The 20,755-nt window shown below is 42.8% G+C and overlaps 1 protein-coding gene and 1 pseudogene across 1 annotated transcript; one reads left to right on the top strand and one right to left on the bottom strand.

Moving 5' to 3' along the window:
- Positions 1–4,198: 4,198 nt before the first annotated feature.
- LOC130266587 (CD180 antigen-like) lies at positions 4,199–6,649 on the top strand (annotated as a pseudogene).
- Positions 6,650–12,797: 6,148 nt separating this feature from the next.
- LOC130266586 (microtubule-associated serine/threonine-protein kinase 4-like) lies at positions 12,798–19,602 on the bottom strand (the record flags this gene model as incomplete). Its single annotated transcript, XM_056515836.1, has 3 exons — positions 12,798–17,799; positions 18,642–18,823; positions 19,466–19,602. Coding segments are annotated over 3 exons (4,182 nt in total), but the record flags the coding sequence as incomplete, so codon positions are not given.
- Positions 19,603–20,755: the final 1,153 nt, after the last annotated feature.

Below are 20,755 nucleotides of genomic sequence, written 5' to 3'. Positions count from 1 at the left end.
ATGAGCACAGCACAGCTCGGCTCAGGTGAGCCTTGAAATCAGCTCCAGCTACCAGCACAGCTGTGGTCTTCATGCACTGCTTTTGTGTGGATCCTTGGCACCAGAGAGGTTCAGGTGTCTTCACCTTCCTGGGTGCTGACCTTGATGCACCCCAAATGGCATCTTGATTACTTGAAGCTTCCCAGATTGAGAACAGGGTCTGGATCAGCTCTATGGGGCTGAGACACGTTTTCTGACCCAGTAAGTTTTCTTCATGCCTTTTTCTCCTAGGTGTTGAAGAAACAGTGCCACTTAAGGCAACAAAGCTGTCAAGCTATTAACTCAGTCATTTAAGAAAGGAAGAAAAAGGCAGGTGGAGCTGTTTGGCTGCAGTCAGTGCTCAGCACAGCCCTGGGCAGTCAGGACCTGGCCCTTCTGTCTGGGTGGCACAGGATCCCCTCCTGCAGCTGCTGCACACGCACTCGTCTTAGGGATGGTTAGAAATATTGTCCCCCTTCAAAACAGGGATCATTCTCTGTAACCTAAACACAAGAGGACTGTTAATTTTCAGATTGAAGTATTGCTTTCTAGCTTTACTCTTTGCACTGCAATAGTCGTGCATCAGCAGCACAATATCCATGTGCAGAAGTGCAGGCAGAGATCTTAAATTGTAGAATGGGTTAGGCTGGAAAAAATCTGTAAAATAGAGTCCACTGTAAAACTAATACTGCCAAGTCCACCACTGTCACCAGCCTCCAAAGAAGGGCTCTGACTGTCAGCTGGTTGACAAGACTTTGTGCCTTTCTTAAGTGATGAATCAAATTTTGTCCAACTCAAATTTCCCATTACATTCCCATTATATTCCCTTTCGGTAGTGTGCTCCAGTCTCAATCTGCACTATCCTGTATTTAGCACAGACATACCAGTCCACATGAACATGAAGACCAATTTTCCTCAGTTTCCACTTTTAAAAGATCTGTTCTGCCTCAGAAAAGCATCAGTGCACGGTAACCTGATTATATTCAAAGTAGGCACGTTCCAGTTTCACTCTGAAACTACTCACACTGAGTTCAGCATGTTTTCCTTGCAGCCTGCTTTCCAGCAGCTCCCCCTTTGTCTGAGCTCTCTGCTCAGCCTCACATCCACTCAGAGAAGACAGCACAAGGTCATCCAATGCAGCCATGCCTCTCTCCAGCTGGCCTGTGATTTACATCTCCTGATTTTCACAGCTCACCTGTGCCAGCTCAGGGCACCCAGCACTGCAGGATGATGTGTGTGGAGCAGAGGGACAGCCACTGTCCCTCTCCGTGTGCAGGAGCTGGGACACCTGGGGAAAACCCTGCCTGCTGATGTCTGAATGTCCACAGCTCCCACAGGACTTATCCTAGAGGGATCTGAAGGAGGAATCAGAGGAATAAGACAGGTGTCTCAGTATGTGCTTAGGGACATCAGCCACTGTCCCTCCTCCTCCTCCTCACACTGTGCACCCTCACACCCTCTCCCACCACTGATGGCAACTTTGGGAGCCCATCAAACCAGCGCTGTACTTCACCCCACAGAGAGCTTGGAGGATGGTAAAGTTTCCCAGGGTGTTTAACAGGTATGAGAGATAGACAAAGGACAGGCACAAGAATTTTACCTCTGGTACTGTGCTCTTCATACAGGAATTTGTACACAGTGGGAGTATGACAATATCTCTGTTTGCTATTTGGTGGGTGTATCACATGAGAATAGTAGGAAAGTACCAGTGCTTTTCAGGGCCAGGAGAAAAGACTAACCCAATAAGCTTTTTCTTTAATACTTTCTGTTATCTTGGCTTTTCTTCTCTTTTTTTTTTTTTTTTTTTTTTTTTTTTTTTTTTTTTTTTCTTTTATCTGGTTTTTTTTCTATTCCAAGTGGGAGACAACAGAAAAAAAAACCAAAAAGGCAAGGTATTTGATTCAGGGAAGAAGCACAGTGGAAAAACAGCCCTATGAAATGCCCACCTGGGTCTAATACCAAATTCCTCACCGAGTTAAATCTACAAATCTCTGAGCACTCAGAACTGCACAACAGGATCCCCCTAGGGACAGTTTCTCCTCAGCTCACTCCACACCCTGAAGCATATGGAGAGAGCTTACTTACTCACTGTTTTATTTGAATGGCAGAACACAGCCACTCTTCTCATTTACAGTGACAGTTAAATTATTTTTATCTGTCTGAACTACACATGGCAATGGTTAGCTCCACAGGTTCTCCTTTGCTTACAAGTACTGAAAGCATTGACTTTTCTAGGTCCATATTTTGTCATTTTTGTAGAGCTGACACTGTGTCAGTGCTTCTGGGCTGGGCCTGTGCCATCACAAGTGTCACCACAGCAGGGGCTGGGCTGGCTTTCTGCCCCAAGTAATGCCACATGTGGGGCTCAGCCGTGGGCAGCTCTGGTCATCCCTCCCTGCAGATGCTGTCCCTGGTGCTGTCTGCCTGGGCTGAGCTCCAGCATTCCACAGGGAGCTGGACAGTCGAGGAGCTGTGCTCCCCCCAGCATGGGGAATTCTCCCCTGGATGGGGAATTCTGTGGCGACAGCCCCTCTCCAGTTCCTCCCACACTGCTGCTGACATCTCTCTGCCCCTGCCTGCCAGGCCCACGTTACTTCCCTGACATTCCCTGGCACCCTTCAGCATGGGATTTGTGCTTAAAGGAAGGGTAGGAAATGTTCACCAAACCCAGACTGTGGTTTGCAACAAACACTACTTCTCTTTGCCTTGTCCTGAGGCTGCTGAGTGCAGACACAGCCCTCCTGCCTCTTTTAAGCCAGAGACGTGGTTTAGCCTCAAATGCTCACGGCGGTGTCAGCAGCAAGACCTGAGTCCCCAGTGCTCCCCAGGCCCACACAGGTGCACCTGGACAAGCCCCAGGTGCTCCCAGCACAGGGCACACACCTGCACCGTCCTCCACAGCTCCAGGGCATTCTTCTCTGGACACACAGCTGTGCCCTGCTTTCACCCACTAGCACAACAGCTCTGAGTCAGGTTAAAGTGCTCCTGTTGGCCAGCTGTGCCGTCCCTGTGTTTACTTCCCCACAGATCAACATCTGCGAGGATGCGGGGCAGGGAGCTGCCAGAGCTGCAGGTCCTGCCCAGCCCTGGGTATCCCACGCTCCTGGGCTGGCCCTGCACCGCTCAGGACAGGACATTCTCTGTGCTTTGGGAGGGGAGGTGGTGTGAAGGAGGCTGGGGCTGGCTGTGCCTGTGCTCCCCTCTGCAGCTGGGACGAGGGTGACCCTGTGAGCATCCCCACACCTCAATGGCACAGCAGGGGGCAGAAACCTGGGTCTGGTTCACTTTCATGCAATCAGCAGGAAAAGGCAGGTCAGGCATGCTCAATGAACTTCCATGGTGTCCACAGACCATGACAGAGATGGATTTATTTTCACTTAAAATTGAAAAGCCTTTGTAGACGTTTTAAGGACTTAGCATATCAGGCAGGATTGTTGTCTAGTCTGAGCTAAACATTCTTGCTGTCTCCTGACTGCAGTGTGCAGCTGAATTTACATCCATTTAATTTGGCCACATTCCTTCTAGAAACATTTTCCAAACCTGCTCTTTTTTACTTTTTCTCTCTAAGGTTTACTTAAGATTTCTGTTAGAGTAAGTTTTGTTACATGACTCATGACATTCACAATTTAAAACTATTTTGTGAGGATCCTTTCTTAAGGATTAATAATTCATCCAGAAGAGCAAACAATCCTCATATGTGCTAACTTTGATAAGAAAGTACTGCAGGTGAGACACTTCAAATTAATACAAGAGAGATTCAAGGCATTAATTTTTAAAACACACTTTCCAAAACCCCAGGGCTATGCATTGCAAGACTGTGTTGAGGCTTCCTAGGGTTTTGGCTGCTGCATTTTAAATAATTCAAAAGACAAAAAAAAAAAAAAAAAAACCCAAAAAAAACCAACAACAACAACAACAACAACAAAAAAACAAAAAAAAATTTATTTTCATTTTAAAATTAATTTCAAAATTCTCATTGGGTTATTCTGCAGGTTGTGTTAGTTTGGGGTGGGGGGGAGGGGGATGGATTTTCTAGGCGCCATGTTTTCCTATTTATATTCACAGTACATAACTATTTCAGTTTCACTGTGCATTTTCCACAGACTACAGGAAATAAAGAAAGCTAGAGCTGGGAAGGTTTAGGATGGAGAGAGGCTCCTGTGACTATTTGTCAAAACAGAAATCCTCAATTTCAGCTTCAATGTGCTCCCTTCCCTCCAGGATTCAATCTTCTCTGACCTGAATTCTCTTCTCTACCTGGACTTAACAAGGTGTGGAAGGAGCATCCTCACTTGTGCTCATCACAGTCATGAACCCCCCGTCCCTGTCTGAGACAGAGACTTCTGGAGCACACCAGAGCAGCATCTTCCTGCCTTCACAAGGAAGCCAGCACCTCTCAGCACCTTCACACAGCTGATGAATTTTTTTGCTAAGCAGAGACTGATCCACTTGGGCAATATCTCAGCTTCTCATCTAGGGACAATTATTTACAGTTCAGTGGGTGAAATATGCATTTCCAGATACTACCACCTCTAAGCAGTAGTGACAGCAAATTTTTATTAATTTTCAATACTGTTCCCTAAAAACTGGAGAAAGACATATTTGGCCCTTGGAAGTTGCTGGCTTTTTTATAGGAAAAGAGACTTTCCTATTAAGTTAGATATTAAATACATCATGTCTCCTGACTCCCACGAATGTCTTCTCACACCCATCATTTCAGGACAGGTTTTTCTTCTCAGTAGAGCCCTGTAATTAAATGTGAACTTAAAAGTACCAGGCAAGCATCACTGAAAAAGATACTTTTACCCTAGTGACAACAACAGATCTTGGATTTTTACAGATATGAGGTGCAGTTTGTGTAATCACATTACCAGGACAGTTTGTGAGACAGGCCACTGATGCAGTTTTCTATTGTTTTCTCAAGGTGTCAGATCAGCTGGTGATGGTGTCTTTCACAGCAAGAGGCAGCTGAAGCCAGTCATGCTGACCAGAAACCTGCTCATGTTTCTGTCTGACACAGCATTTGCTGGCCCACATTCCTTGGAGCTTGTTGACACAGACAGGAATAACAAGTATCTTCTTTATTCCAGTGTCAAATCTTGACAGCTTAGGTATCTTCATCTTGGGCAGCAACCACATCCCTGCACTGCAGCTTCCTCCCAAGTTCCCTACTCAAAACCCCAAACACCTCCGTTTTCAAATGAAAACACACAACCACAGCAGAAGGTGTCCAAGCTCTGCAGAAGAGCAGTGATGTAACTCTCATCCCAAAAGGCAATGACATTGCACACATTGAACCTGGATCTTTGCAGTCCCATTTCCACACTTTGGGCTTGGTGGGCTGTGCTGACATCCCTGGGGTCCAGGTGGGGATGCAGAACTCCACAGCCCAGACCCTTCAGCTGGGAACATTTTGTGGTGTGGAAAAGGAGCCCTACGTATGCCCAGATGTTTTACAAGGCCTCTGTAGTATCTCTGCCAAGGGTCTCTACCTGCAGGTTATGGCACCTCAAAAATCTAAATGCTGACCCATTTCAGTGCTTAACCAGGCTCTGAAAGCTGGACCTCACCCAAACCCACATCCATGCACTGCCCCTGGCACCACTGGCACGAGCTTGCTAGAGGAGATGGCTCTCAAAGCAAACAGCTTTGGTACCTCTGCAACACCAGCTCTGCTGCCTTCCCCTCCCTCACCTGCCTCCACATCAAGGGCAACTCAGAGGCTCTGCAGCCAGGCTCTGGCTGTTTGGAAAAACTGGCAAAGCTTCAATACCTAGAGTTAAGTCAGTCACATTGAGTATGTATTCTGACAGCTCTAGCAAAGCACTGAGAGCTTTGAGCAGACTTTGTTACAGAATCTGAGCCACAACACACACCTCCATCTCCAGGACGTGCTCATTTACTGCAGTGCTGGCCTAGAGCTGGACTTACCCTTCTCTCCTCTCCATATCAACACCTCACAGAGCCCTTTCCAAAATCTGCATGTCTAGCAAGTGCTGAATCTTTCCTCATCCCACATTAGTACTAGCATTCAGTATCTCTTTCAAGGCTTGAAAAACCTCATGTTCTTGGACCTTAGTCAAAATAACTTTGAGTTGGGAGATCATGCCAAAGGACAAGCTGTTCCAACAACGATCCAATTTAGAGGTGCTAATATTATCATCCTGTGAACTGACAGCAATAGGTAACCAAGTATTTCACAAGCTCAGGAAGTTACAGCATGTTGATCTGAGTTAAAACAAATTGACTGCATTCAGCACAGATGCATTTTCTAATCTCAAGAGTATCTATCTTAATTGTGCCCATAGCAGGATCCACTCTGTACCAGGTGGTCAGCTAGTACCCCCAGATGGCCATGAATAACCAATTTAAGCTACAGCCTTCTGGACTGCCCCTCCTCTAAGACTGATTTAATCACCTGGTACAAGCAACATCTGGATAAAATAGAAGACCTTGAAGAAACAAGGTGTTCTGAACCCAAATTGCTAGCTGGGTTCAGCTGGCCACCATCTCACTCTCCTGTGGGAAGGACACACCAGGAATCACTACAATTGTTCTGGCTGTTTTATCCTGTAGTGCCATCTTCATTTGGGGTCCTCCTTATTTCAAGCAAAATTACCAGCAACTCTAAGTCTAGGATGGGGACACACAGAAAGTATCTATAGCAAGTGTATTAAGCTGAAACACATCCCACTGTTTTAATTGAGGACATGTATTTTCTTAACTCTATGTGTATTAAAACTTTTAGAAAAGTAATTTAAAATTATAAAATTAAAATTATAAAATTGATAAAATTAATTATAAAACAAAAAAATAAATTATTACATGAATCTTCAAAATTAATAATGTATCTTATAGAGAAATCCAAGTTCAACTCAGTGGTAGCCCTGTTATACCAATACTGTGGCTAATGCACTTGGAAAACCCAACAGCCAAAATAAAAACTTCCTTCTCTTTAAAAAAAGAAAACGTAACCATCACCACTCCCAAAAAAACAAGCCCAAAAACCAAACCAAACAACCCAATCAAAACTCAGCCAAATAAAAAAACCAAAAAACCCAACCAAAACCCCCAACCAAATTCCACCCTCTATCAAATACCCTTGAAAAGCAATGCTTTATAAGAGCTGGCAGTAGTGTGCCCTCCTCTGCCAAAAAAAAAAAAAAACAAAACCAAAAAACCAAAAAAAAGACCACCAAAAAAAACCTCACTACCTATAAAGGACAGATTTATAGTCACATAAGACATGCCTGCAGGGCTGGCAGAAACATCATGTATCACCTCTGTGATTTTTTTTAAAAAATATTTCTTTAAAATACTTTTGATCCTTAAGAGAATTCCTGGCCATTGAAATTCTGCTGTCTTTCAGCCTGGGGCAGGCCCTGCTCCCGTGCTCTTTACAGAACTCCACAGTAAGTAAAGACAGAATGGTTTTTAACCATAGAATTGTAGATTTGTGGGTCTAATCTGTGGGTCCAGTACTCTGCTTGCTTGCACAGGGCAAAACCCCTCAGTGCTGACAGACATGAGCCATTCCTTTGGCAGCCTGGAGCTCCTTCCAGCCACAGGTGAGAACAGCAGAGGCTGCAAAGGGCAGTGCAGCCCCATCCCACGGTGCTCCTGGTGTCAGCTGACACTTCATGTTGCTCCTGGTGTGTGTCCCTGGGGTGAATTCAGGGACAACGATCCCTGCTTCAATTAGGAATAAAGATTTGTTTATATAAAACCAAATTGTCTTCTCAGAGCAAGGCAGAGTATGTCCATCAGACCAAGGATCTAATGGGAGCTTGTCAGGCCTATTCATGTGCCCTGAATCACCTTAAAGCCATTTATGTTTACTTCAGGACAGGCTTCCCCTGATGGATAGAAACTTTCCTGGTGGAATGACCCTCCTGGAGCACACACCATGGGCAGGCTCGCCCAGAGCCTCTCCCTGCTGGGTCAGGCTGGAGCTGTGGCTGCTCTCTGGGGTGTGCAAGGCCAGCTCAACACTTTCCATGCAGGACTCCACATTCAGCTTCAGCTGCTGTCCAAAGGCATTTCCTCAAGATTTGCTTCTCTTACATGCTGACTAGTTAAAATTTCAAAGGTTCCTGCTGGACTATAAAGTTTTTGCTCATTTCTGATGATGTTGCTGACAAGAACCCCTGATTGATCTTCTCCAGCAAGAAATACCTCTCATGTGAAAAGCCCCTTTTACCATCTGCTAGCAGATCAGACTCATGCAATATGTATTTTTGCAGCTTTCAGATGCCCTTACATCAAATATATCACTGCCGTACCCCCAGCTTCTCCTCCTCCTGCCTCTGTGTGCTGCAGCGAGAGCTCTCTTCTGCTCCTTCTCCAGTTGCCTCCAAGATTTGGCACACTAAAACGCTCCTCTCTGTGTTGCTGGTCCATGTTGCCTGTTCGTGTGGCTTCTGAAGACTCCTCATGACCCAGTGGGCAGGCACTGTGCTCCAGCTGCCCCACACTGAAGCTGCAAGGGCTCAGCTACGGGAGAGAACTGTCCCTGAGCAAACCCTGCTGCCCGAGCTGAGCACACCCTGACTCGACCACGGGAGCAAGGCAGGGACCAAGATTCAGGGTGCATTTTCCTCTCACTCTGCAATTGGTTAAATGAGCAACCTCCAATATCTTAAAAATCCAGCATGATTGCCAGTGTGTGTTCCACCCAAGAAAGACTTGCTTCTTCCATTGTTTCCCTCTTGAAATGGTGAGTTCAGAAAGGTGTTAGACAAATACTGGCATCAAAAGGGAGCACAGCACACTCCAAGGGCACCAAAAAATTCTGCAAACATCAGGTGGTAACTGCGGGAGATCCAGCTATAGTAGTGACTGGAGGGAAAATTGCATATTGGGCTGAAAGGTATTCTGAAATGCCCTTTGGTTTGGAGAGAACACCACAGGGTTTAACCACCACCAGTTTCTGAAATGCTATCCTGTGTCATGGTGTAGACTCAGGTGTAGACTTCAGTTAAAACTCAGATATTTGAGAAGGCAAAATGTTTTCCCTGTGCCATACATATTTGCACAAATTACTAAGGTTTTCTTGCAATCTATCCCTTGCCCCACTCATAACTTGTTTTAGATGACTGTATCTTCAGGTGTTCTAATTTCACTCATTTCTTTACATTGTCATCTTTGGTCTATTTGCCTGCAAAAATGCCATTCAAAAGACACTGTGCAAACAATGCTGAACAGCATATGCTGCATATATCAGGACACACAAACCCTAAATACAGGGCCTTTCCTTTTTCTGAAGGAAAATTCATCTCTGGGTATTATACACTAAAATGTCTAGACTATGTATGAAGACTTTGTTAAATTCAAAGACAGTCTTCTGGGATTACTTAGTAAAGATATACACAGAAGGAGGCAATAGATTTTTTCTTACAGAATTGTGTACCTACTCAAGCTCTGATGTGATACACTATTTTGGCTTCCAGTCATGGCCTTTATCTCTCATTTTTTAAAAATATGGCTATGAAGCCAGGACACAGAGAACAAGAGAACTGTCTGAGGTGAACACTGCCTAATAAGATTTAGCTCACCACCACCCTAGCTCCTGGAATACACATCCCTGAAAGTCACAGTACAGCTCAAAACCACAATACAGAATTTATCAGTATTTACAAAGAGAAGGAACTTCAGTATATCTTCATTATTTCACAGACTGGTAAGCACTTAGCTTTATTTCACCAGGACAAACCAAAGTTCAGAGCCAAGTTTTTATTTCCTTAACTGTGCTTAAACAAGGTCTCTCAATAAGATGCAAGTCAATTTTTGAACATGATAGTTGAGTAGGCCAATTTCTACTATGTTAACTTCAAAAAACACATCCTAATGTCAATGGAAAATCTTCAAAGAACTCTCTCATTCACTGGTCTTGTCTGTACCTGGAAAAACAACAGGCGATGTTCCGTCTCAAACAGTCTATACTATACCTCCCTGATCAGACAAAAACAATGGAAATTCTCCTCTGGTTTGAAGACATCTTTCCCTACCTGTCGCAGTGGGGCATTGGCAACCTACCAAATCCCTTGGAAATCCTTTTCCCCTTCAGATCTGCATTCCTTAAGGCTTGATGTGTACTAGAACACAACTACACTGATACCATTTTCTTACTCTGCAATCTTCTCTGTTCCCCCTGATGCTCCCAAATTTTGCCTCTTGAACTATAACCTTTAGCATCACTTCCTACCTGTGGTGGCTGGAACTTTCAGGTTCCTTCCAGCCCAAACCATTCTGTGATTCCTACACTCAGTTCATTCAAATGCAACCTTGGCAGGTACCTGGAAGATTGATCTGGTCAGTTCTAATCAACTACTGTACTGCAGATACAGTCAATGGAAAGAAAAACTGTTGCTACCTCAAGGCGTGCAGTGGGACATGCATCCATACACCCTCTAGTATCTTCCTGTGATCTTTTCCTTCTGATCTGCCCTCAGTTTTGATCCAAATCAAGTTGGATGTCCCTGGCAACTCCTGCAGGCTAGGTAAGCCTACATACAATAAGGGGCCTAAGGGTGTTTAGCAAACTGAGTTCAGTGCTGAGGGAGCCCGCACTGCCCTTCAGACCATGGAAGCATTCTCAATCCCAGGTAAGGTGAGAAAGTGAAGGTGACTTGCCATACCAGACATAACACTTGATAACCCATCTCTCCCAACTTCCCCTTCACACAAAATCCATTCACCACCCCTTTCCTCTAGCCCATAGCACTCTGGGGCTGACTCTGGGCATGCAGGCTCCTATGCCTCCCCCGGCAGAGACAACTGTGCTGCCCACAGCCAGGGAGAGCACAGCTGGCAGAGGCATGAGACAGTCAGCACACAACTCTTCTAATTTCCCTTCCCTCAGCTGCTGGATCCTGCTCTTCTCTCCTCAACCCATAACCCCCCCATCAGCACACCGGATTTCTAAGACTACCTGCATTCTGGTGGGCTGCAGCAAACTGGAAAACTTGGGGGTGAACTGCAGCTTCTCCTCACATCTATGTTTCAGACAGAGAGAAAAGCAGGAAATGTGATGCTGTAACGCTGCTACACTCAGTTCTGTACAGAGTCAAAATACAGACAAAACAAAGCAATAATAAAATGTAACACAAATTCCCAACTGCTGGGCAGCTCTGCAGAGTTAGGAGCAGTGGAACAGTAAAGAGGTGTGCACTTTAATTTAAATGTCACATTACAGGCTGCTGCCCACAGAAGCCAGCAGTCAGGCTATGTCATCCAGCACCACACCACACTTACCTAACAGTTGTGCAGAGGATCCAGACATAGTCTGAGACATGGGGACACTCAGCCATGCACACCTCCTCTGCCCCCAGACCAAACTGCATGCAAAACCTTCCACCAGCACATGCCTTGAAGGGTGCACTGAGCTGGTCCCAAAAACCACCAAAACTTCCAGCCTCTGAGTACAGCAGAGATATGTCTTACATTACAGCAGTGAAAGCAGTTCAAGAAAAAACACTAACACAACAGTTTCATGCTGAATTTTTATTTCAATGTTATGCAACTGCATAAGTATAAATAATTGTGTTCAATATATAACAATTATGACATCCATAAGGAGTTTCTCGGAGAAAATAAGACTGCAAACACTTTATTGCACAGACCCTAACAATTTTTTTTTAACTTTTTGAATTTTTTTTGTAAGCTGAGAAATCTACTGCAGGAAGTCTACAAAAGAACACATCAGATCTATAATCACATTAAGACTGACCAAGAAGAACACAGGCAGGAGGATCTCTAACAGCTCACTTATAAGGTAAACACCAACAAACAGTTACTACATAAACACAAGCTTATGCACTGTTACACTTCCAAAATGCAAAGAACTTATTTGTCAGAAGTGATAATACAAAATATTCATAAAAGTATACTGTAAACAAAAGCTAGATGTGTTTTAAAAGAAACAAGAGGATAGTTAAAAAAATGCAGAGACTGTAAACTAGGAAATATCTCCCAGACAGAAATGTTATTTTGAAGTGCATTAGCATTCACTTGTATTAAATGCCAAAGCACAGATGAACTGTAAATGTTGAGACCATTTTATTTTTAAGACTTCCCAAAAATTATTATCCACTGCTTACTAGCTCCTTTCTGAATGCATCAATGGCAGTATGAATGTTCTAGTGCCACATGAAAAATCAGAAGTTTTTGTGTTACTGGATTTTCCTTACAGGTTTGCTGTAATCCAACTCAACAAATCAGTATAATAAAGTTTTCAGCAGAGGGAAATGAATTTTGCACACTGTCAGTTGTCACACAAGTCTCCAAGTCAAGATTACACTGTGCTTTTATGAAAACTTTTCTAGCTTCTGAGACAGAAAGACAAACCATAAGCATTGGTGAAAAAGGTAAGGGCTTAGCTCTACTGTGGTTACAGAAAACAGAAATAAGCAAAACGACCATTCTATTGATCCCCAATTATTAAAACCCATGCGCCTGCAAGGGTATTTCGTAGTGCTTCTGTACATGTTTCAAATTTTACCTTTCATCCCTCAAAACAAGCTAAATACTCCACACAAAAATGATTAAAGTCTACATGTTCCACTGTATATAAAATTTAAATAAGGCTTAGCAAAAGTAAAAAGACAGTAACATTCTAGCACCAAATAGCTCCAACAAGTTCCTCTGTTAAAAAAAGCTTCTTTTATAATTACAGTATTGAATTTTTTTGCATACAAATAAAAAGATTATGTTATGAAATGTATGGAGCTACTCAATGCATTTCAAAATTAATATGAAACCCAGGATTACTTGCTAAAAACAGCAAGTTAGATCTACAACGTAAGGCCCCAGCTATGTATTAAAATGTTAAATAAAATCAGATAGCCTAAACTTTTTCAAAGGTATGATACCGAAGTGTATTTTTCCTTTTTACCTCACTTGTCTTGAAATAGAAAACAGCTACCAACTATATGACACTAATTAAACAGACCTAAATGCCACAAAATGTATTTTCTAAATGTATTAAGAACAGGGATGAACCTAGTAGTACTACCAGTCATGTGCTTATACTTGTGCCTCACACTGTAAGGGCTGAATTTAAAAAAGCTCAAGGAACTCGAGAGGACTGCAGCAAAAACTAAGCACATGGCCCGTGCTTCAGAATTCCAGCCTTGTCTGAGGTGAAAGTCACACAATACACTCCCAAGAGACAAGACAAGAACCATCATTTCACCAGAGAACACGACTCTTGCTGGGATGCCCTGATAATTAAATGATCTTCCCATAGCTTTAAGGACATCTACTCTAGTCAGACTTTGTGCAGCAGGGAGATACAGTTATTTCTCGTGTTAGATCTGGTGAAGCAGCCAGCCAAGTACAGTACTATCAAAATCAGATTATTAAAAATACACATAAAAACTCACAATAGGTCACTGTATTATTCTGTACTAGTATTTTTAGCCTCTATCTAAGATTTGTAGTAAGTAAAATCGTGGCCTGTTTTCTTCTGCTTTTTTTTTTCCCCAGTCAGACCAGTGCTTGTGCATGTCCATGCCAGGTCTGAATTTTAGTAATTTGGTTTCATATTCGAGTATGGCAAATACGTGGCAAAGCAACTATCTTAAAAAGGGAAAGAGTAAACAACGCAACCAGCAGCAAAGTATATATGCTACATTCAAACCCCAAACACGTTGCTAAGTATTTACAGAAGAAGTATTTTCAAGAGCTCTAGGCTGTAAAGGTATTTTTGTACAAATACTATGTGGTAACAGTTTTACCGGTTACAATTGGAAAGGCATTTTGAAAAAAAGTCCTCTCTTTACATATCCCCTTGTATAGTTTCTTCAGTGACATGAAAGCTTTGCCGCACAAAGACACGACACAGTGCTGGTTTAAAGGCAGTACAACGTATTGGAACTGTTTCCACTAGTGCTGAATTCACACTTGCCAGGCCTTGGAGTTAACATGCTTTTTTGTGAGCACTGCTCCGTGAAACTTCCTTTCCTCGACGCTGCCGAGCTGAGTCTTTGTCATCAGAAAGTGCGTTAGGGCGGTCAGGTGTGGCTGCTGACCTAGATAAATCCTTACCTACATTCTGTTTTCTTGAAGCAGATTGCTGAGTGAGAACAGCATCTTTTCCCTTTACATCCACAGTGTTAACGAAAAGAGGCTTTTCTTGATTTCCAGGTTTCCCCCCAAGGTTTGAAGCAGGGTGATGGGGTTCTGCTACAACAGCGGCACTGTGCAAGGCCATCAGTGAAACACTCTTAGTCATTTCTGCCTTACCGCTCCCTGTGGAAGAGGTGCTTTTCTTATTTAGCTCCTTGCAAGTTGCAGCAAGCTCTGACGAGCCTGGTTTAACCTTTGCTGAAGATACATCACTTTTGGCTGAAGATAAAACAGATACTTCCTGTCTACATTCAGAGAAATTGGATGAACAAGTCATTGGCTTTCCTGGTGCTGCAGGCACACGACAAGAGCTTTGCCCACTGGCAGGCGACAGATGTTTTATTGCAGTCTGCTTGTTTGCATCCTCTGGCTGTTTCTGATGAGTTTGTCCCTTCCCTTTTATATCTTGAGAGATTTTGCTACTTGAGGTCGCTTTTTCTGCTCCTTTCCCTCTGATATCACAGGTTGTGAGACAAAGGGCAGGCTCCACTTTCCCACTGTCTAGCTGAACATAAAGTGCGTCAGTGCATATTTTTCCTTCAGGTCTTTTGTCTGCAGTGGTCATCTCATTACTAGGACTTCTGTCTGCCTCTTTGTTCAGCGAGAGACAGTCTTTCACAGTGGAAAGCTTTGGAGCAGTGGTTTGTTTTTCACTGAAACGAAGTTGCCTTTGATCAGCAGATTCCCCCAACCCTGCTGGGTCTTGCCTCTTAGAACTCTCTGGGCCTGCTGGCAGCAGGCCCACAGCAGAGGATTTGGGTTTGGTGTCAGGGGCTGTGCTGCTCATTTGAAGGGTGGTCACTGAGCCATGGTCCAAACCCACATGTCTTTCAGCCTGCACATGTTCATTGTTCATTCTTCTTGATGAGCATGCAACAGGAGAAGGGTGATCTAGGACACTTCTACTGGCATGTTTTCCATCCTTCCGGGAGCAGACAGACAACTGAGTAACAGTTTCTTTTTCTTTCACGGTTGGAGCACATGGCTTTTGTGACAAAGCCTGTTTATCCAAGGACTTAGACTTGGAGGAACTGGTATCAGAGGCTGGCCTGGGTTTATTACTGCTGCTTTCCACACAGGTGGCAGCAGGTTTCACATGCTCTTGAACCCCTGCATGAACTTCTACAGTGCTGTGTCTACTTACTGCCTCCTTCACCACAGGGGAGCCTGAAGTGTTAAGCTGGTGCCGAGGAACTTGGCTGGACTGCTCTCTCTCACTAGTCTGAAGCCGTGTATCAGTGAGGGATTTCTGATCTTTCTTTCCCATATCTTTAGCACTGTCCTTCTGCACAGAGGAAACTGGTGCAGACTTCTCAGTTTTATGATCACAATCTCTTGAGGGTTGCATGGGCCATTTGGATGGAAGAATGTCACTTTTTGCCTCTGTGGTAACTTTCTTAGACTCAGCTTTCTGCTTGGTTATGTCCCTTTCCACAAAACTTTTAGAAACACTGCTGTCATCTTTACCTAGCTGTTTCTGCGATTCTCTGCCATCCTTAGGCTGTGCCTTGGGGCCAGCTGACTGCATTTTCCCTTGCATCTCAGGTGGAATAGCGAAGTCAGCATGATTCTTTTCACTGCTCTTGGAGCAGGTTGTTATCAGGACGTCTGAGACAGAAACCTTCAGAGATGACTCCCTGATCACTTCCACCTTTGCAGGGATAGGCTCAAAACCTCTCTGGGCTACTGGCTGTTTAACAGGCAACTCTTTTTGTATTTGCTTCTCTTTTCCTACAGCTTTTTCAGGAGTGCTTTGGGCAGCAGAAGGTTTGGAATATATTTGAGTAGTTTTAAAACTCTGGCTAACACAAGACTTTACCTCCATTGAATGGTCCTTTTGTTTTGAAGGGGAGGTATCCTTCTTCTGGACAGCTTCAACAACAGAAATACTGCCTTTAGTGGCTGGACTAGAAACCTTTTTCTCTGTCACTGCTTCTGCAGCCACAGGGATGAGTGGTGGATTTGGAGAACTCTTGTCTACTTGTAGAACCTGAGGCTCTGCTATGTTGACTTTGACAGATTTTGGGTAGCTTAACAACTGCTCTTTCTGAGAGACCATTTCTGCCTTCCCACCACTCCCTTGTGGCACTGGAGGCTTAGGAGATCCCCCATCACTGCTGGTGCTCTGCCCTTCTGGCAGCACACACAAAGGCAGCTCAGCCTTCGAAGCCTGTGGCCCAGAAAGCAATGCAATATCTAGTGTGCCTTCTATTGGCTTCAGACAGGAAACAGACCTCCCATCAAGTTTATATTCTGAAGGACTTTTTCTGACAGGAGCTTCAGTGGAAATAAGGGCTGATTTTTCCATGCTCATGTCTGCTCTGCCACTCAAGGTCTTGAGAGGAACAAAAGAAACTGAGTTAATCTGAGTAGCATGTGCACTGCCAATAAATGCTCTACCATCTGCAACTGCAGTGGAGTCCTGCTGTATGTTTACAGGTCTGCCTGTACTAAGTTGAAGGCATTCATGAACATTAGATGTCATCTTAGGTTTTAGCACTGGACAGACACTGTCATCTTTTTCTTCAATAGACATTTTCTTTCTGAGATAATCAATATTTGCAAGTTTACCATCTAATCTTTCAAATTTGACAAATTCTTTTGTTGGTAAAATTTTATCTATGTTTTCCCCCTTTCCATTTAGTATCTTGTCAGAGGACTGAGGTAGCACATCTTGCAGGGTACATGAAGGGGAAATTCTTTTGAAGTCGTAGGAAATATGACTGAGTTCAGTAGGGGGAGGTCCATGACACAACAGCTGTGATTCTAAAGCAACACCATCATTTGATCTCAAGTTTGCATTCTTTTGAAGGGTGTCTTTGAGTATGCCACCAGCTGACTGGGTCTCCACAGCAACAATTTTAGTTTCAAACTGGTTTGATCTTTCTAATACCTTCTGGAATGCTTTTTTGTCTTTTTCTTCCAGTCTTAAGGTATTGGGATTTTCTGTTTCACTGCTAGGTTCATGTATAGCAGCATTTGCTTTTTCAGCAAAATCTTGCTTTTTCATAACCACCTTGACCTTCAGCTTCTCTCTGTCTAGCTCATCAATGGATTCTTGTCTACCCAATTTTCGGGAGATGGGTCGTTTCAAGCAGCCCTGCTCTGCAGGCCTGACTCGTGTCAGCGATGGCACGTCACATACATTCTCCTCTAAGCTCTGAAGAGTTACTTCTCTTTGAGACAATTCTCTATTCACTTCTTCCTGGGTCACTTCCAGACTGTGTTTTCGTGAACATAAGTGTTTTTTATCACTGCCATAGGAGGGTGCAAGTTTCTCTTCAGACTGGACTCTCTTTAACAGTGGAGATCTTGGTGGCTCTGCACTCTTTGGCCTGACAATATGCCTCACAATAGTTGGAGGTGAGTGCATTTTGCTAGGAAAAGACTGAGCTATTTTTGTATTTCCAACTGAATGTCCCAGCAGTGGTGATGGAGACCGCTGAGGAGATGTTGGCTGGGGTGTTGGAGAAGGTGTCCGTGCGAGAGGAGACAGGGGAATGCTGCCAGCTGATTTGCGCCTTCCTGATCTGTATCTTTGCCCACCAAGCTTTGGACCCAAGCCATGAAGAGTGCTGGGTCTTATGTGCCCTGAACCAGCTGGAGAATTGGGAGCACTGGAACTAGGAGAGCTACTCTGGGAAGAGTTAGTACCTACAAAAAGAACAAAAAAACAAGCAAACATACATAAGATTAGCAAGACTATTTCAATCTTGTCTAAACGTTCAGTGAGAAACAGAACAAAAGTCCAGTGCTATCTCCCGCCACAGTGTTCCAAGATCTGGAAGGTTTTAAGTGCAAAAGGTTTTAAACTGCAAAACCTGCATCATTCCAGTAACATTTGCTGTTTCTCCCTTTCTCTCTCTTCCATCATCCCGTTTAAGTTATCTCTTGCTTCTACTTAAATAGAATAACTAATGCTTTCTGACACTTCAAAGCAATGATCAAGGCTTTCCAGATAATTTACCTTTGCCAAGGAATTGAACAATAGCAGTCAATTCTAGTACACACTACAATTGTGACAGAAGTAAAAGAGGAAAAAGGCGCAGGCTTTTAGGAATCAGAAAGATGCATATTTCAGCACTCAGCTAATCTTTTCAGGAATAAATCTGCATTCTGAGTCCATCCTAGTTCCATTATGTAGCAACTTTTACCCCAGTTTTACTGTTTTATCATGCAGTCTCTCTTAGGCAAAATTCTCTCTTTTGTTGCAAACTGGGACTGTTTATTAGTCAACTTTCAGCCACTGGACTGAGATTTAAACACTAGGACAAACTTTAGAGACAACTGCTTTTTAGGTCTTTCTGTATCATAAAAACATCTTTTGTTTCGCATCAGGAATCTGTTTCCCATTTCCAGACAGAAAACAGTTGTTCTATGATTATTTCTGTCAGAGCTGACTGCTCTTAGGAGAGTATATCAGATCTGTGAGGGCACACAAAATGCACAGTACCCTTCCAGTCTTTTTCCTTTGCTCTTCATTGCTTCACACTCACCTGATGGAAAATCAGGAGTGGAACGGTAGCTTGGGGTAGGAGATCTAGGAGATAAGCTGTGGGTTGGAGACCCAGGCAAGCTCTCCCCTGAAGAAAGGGATCGGTTCAGGCAGGAAAAACTTCTGCTTGTATGAAGAAGAGGTGAGGGTTGCTTTGCCAGCTTTTTAAAGAGAGATCTTCTCCTTGTGTGAGAAAAACACAGCATTAGTCCTAAGTTAAGGTGCAAAGAAGATAGTATTACACAGGAAAAATTAATGCAAGCTGACACTATGAGAACAGTAAACCTATCTTTACATGAAAGCAAACCACACTGCAGACTATGAAGTTTAGAAAACATCCTGATACGTTAACAAGTGGGACAGACACAGTAACTAATTTTATTCACTTTAAAATTTACTCACTATATTTCAGAAGAACAATTACTTCCTTATCAGTAAAAATCTTAATTTTCTTAATTTAGCAACCTATCAAAACTGAAGAAATATGTATAAAGTACTAGCAACATATTTATAAAATACACATGAACGTATCAAATTAAAAACTCTCATATGCATTAGCACTAGAAAGTTTAATTAAATAAGTGCAAAATTATATAGTTAAGCCAAACTAAGATGCAACCTCAGTTATTCACTACTTTTAGAGTTTGTTTTAGAAGATCTAGTTTAGGCAAAACAAACTTGAAAGGCCAAAGAATCTCAGAAAAGAAGGCAAAAATACAGAAGATGAGAGAAAACTCTATTAACATAATATTTTAAATTTGGTGTTATGTACACACACAAACAAATAAAGAAATGCCTTCACTGTGAAAGCTAAGGATTACTCACCTCTCTAAACTCTCCTTCTTTTTGGTCTTCTTACTGCGCCTAACCATTCGGCTCCTGTAGCTGTTCCGCCTGGCAGGTCCTGTCTTGATGGAAGTGTTTTCAAAAGGAGTTGTCATTACTGAGACTTTGTTGCCACTCTGCCAAAAAGAAGGAAGAGGTTAAGTGTAATACAAGTAATACAAGATGACTTTGCCTTAAACTGAATCTACACCATACAAGCAAATGCAATTAAAATGAACTCCAGAATAAGAACTGTTTCTGCAGACATTGCCAGCCACAGTTAGTAAAATGAGGATCAGGAAGCTCTCAAACTCTGCTGTATTTCCTAACTTCCTCCATTCAAGCTCCAAAACAAGGAGTAATTCCAGTAATTGAACATAGACAGGGAGACACCAAGGATTAACCAAGACTGCAAAATTCAAGACAGAAGCTTCTACAGAAATGCCTGATTTTCCCACAAAGAAGAGCTGTAAGTGCACAGTGGTCCACTCACATCTCAGGACGTCAACTTTACAATGATGAAACAGAGGAGAAAAATGAAATCTTCATTGTCAATCCCAAAACACATTTTTATCTTGTTTGAAAGGGTTAACAAATCTTTTTAGCACTGATTGCACAAAAAGATGACTCAATAAAAAATATAGGTAATTCCTCCTGATTTTATGTTTTAAAAATCTGTAACTCCTACTCACCATTGTATAACCCTACAGTTAACTTCCTTTCAAAGAAATCACAATAGCCCAAATTAATTTATGATACAGCCCAACAAGTTAAGTTATGGATAAATAACAATCTCTTGTTTTGAGTTTACTCTTGTAAGTAGTGAGCAGGGTTGTCATGTTTCTTTTCTGTTTCTAGCCTAGAAAATGAGCGCACAGCTGATTGCCTTAAGTCACAGAATTTTCTCTTACATATTTATTGCAAAATTGGAAAACTTGGAAGTTCCTCCTGGTTTCAGAGAAACAAAGACTGAAGAAAAAGTGCATTTTGCATCTTTGTTTAGATTTTTTATATTTTCCCGTCACCTCACTGCTTCCCAGTGCTTTTTTTCTTTACTACTTTTATCCATGACTACGCACTATGACATACTCTGCATGTAACTCCATTAATAGTTAATAATATAGGAAGCAAATATACACCTTTCTAAAGTAATTCTGATCTACACTAGCTTACACTGAAAAGATTACATGAAAAATGGGATATGATAAGCTACAGAGAAAATAAAACTTGTTTTGTTTGTTTGTTTCCATGGAAAAACTATTATTTCCTAATAAGACAGACTTCGGAAAT

This window comes from Oenanthe melanoleuca, unplaced genomic scaffold (assembly GCF_029582105.1).
Source record: "Oenanthe melanoleuca isolate GR-GAL-2019-014 unplaced genomic scaffold, OMel1.0 S094, whole genome shotgun sequence".
NCBI lineage: Eukaryota > Metazoa > Chordata > Aves > Passeriformes > Muscicapidae > Oenanthe > Oenanthe melanoleuca.
The sequence above is the reverse complement of the archived record's forward strand: the minus strand, read 5'-3'. Positions and strand labels throughout refer to the sequence as shown.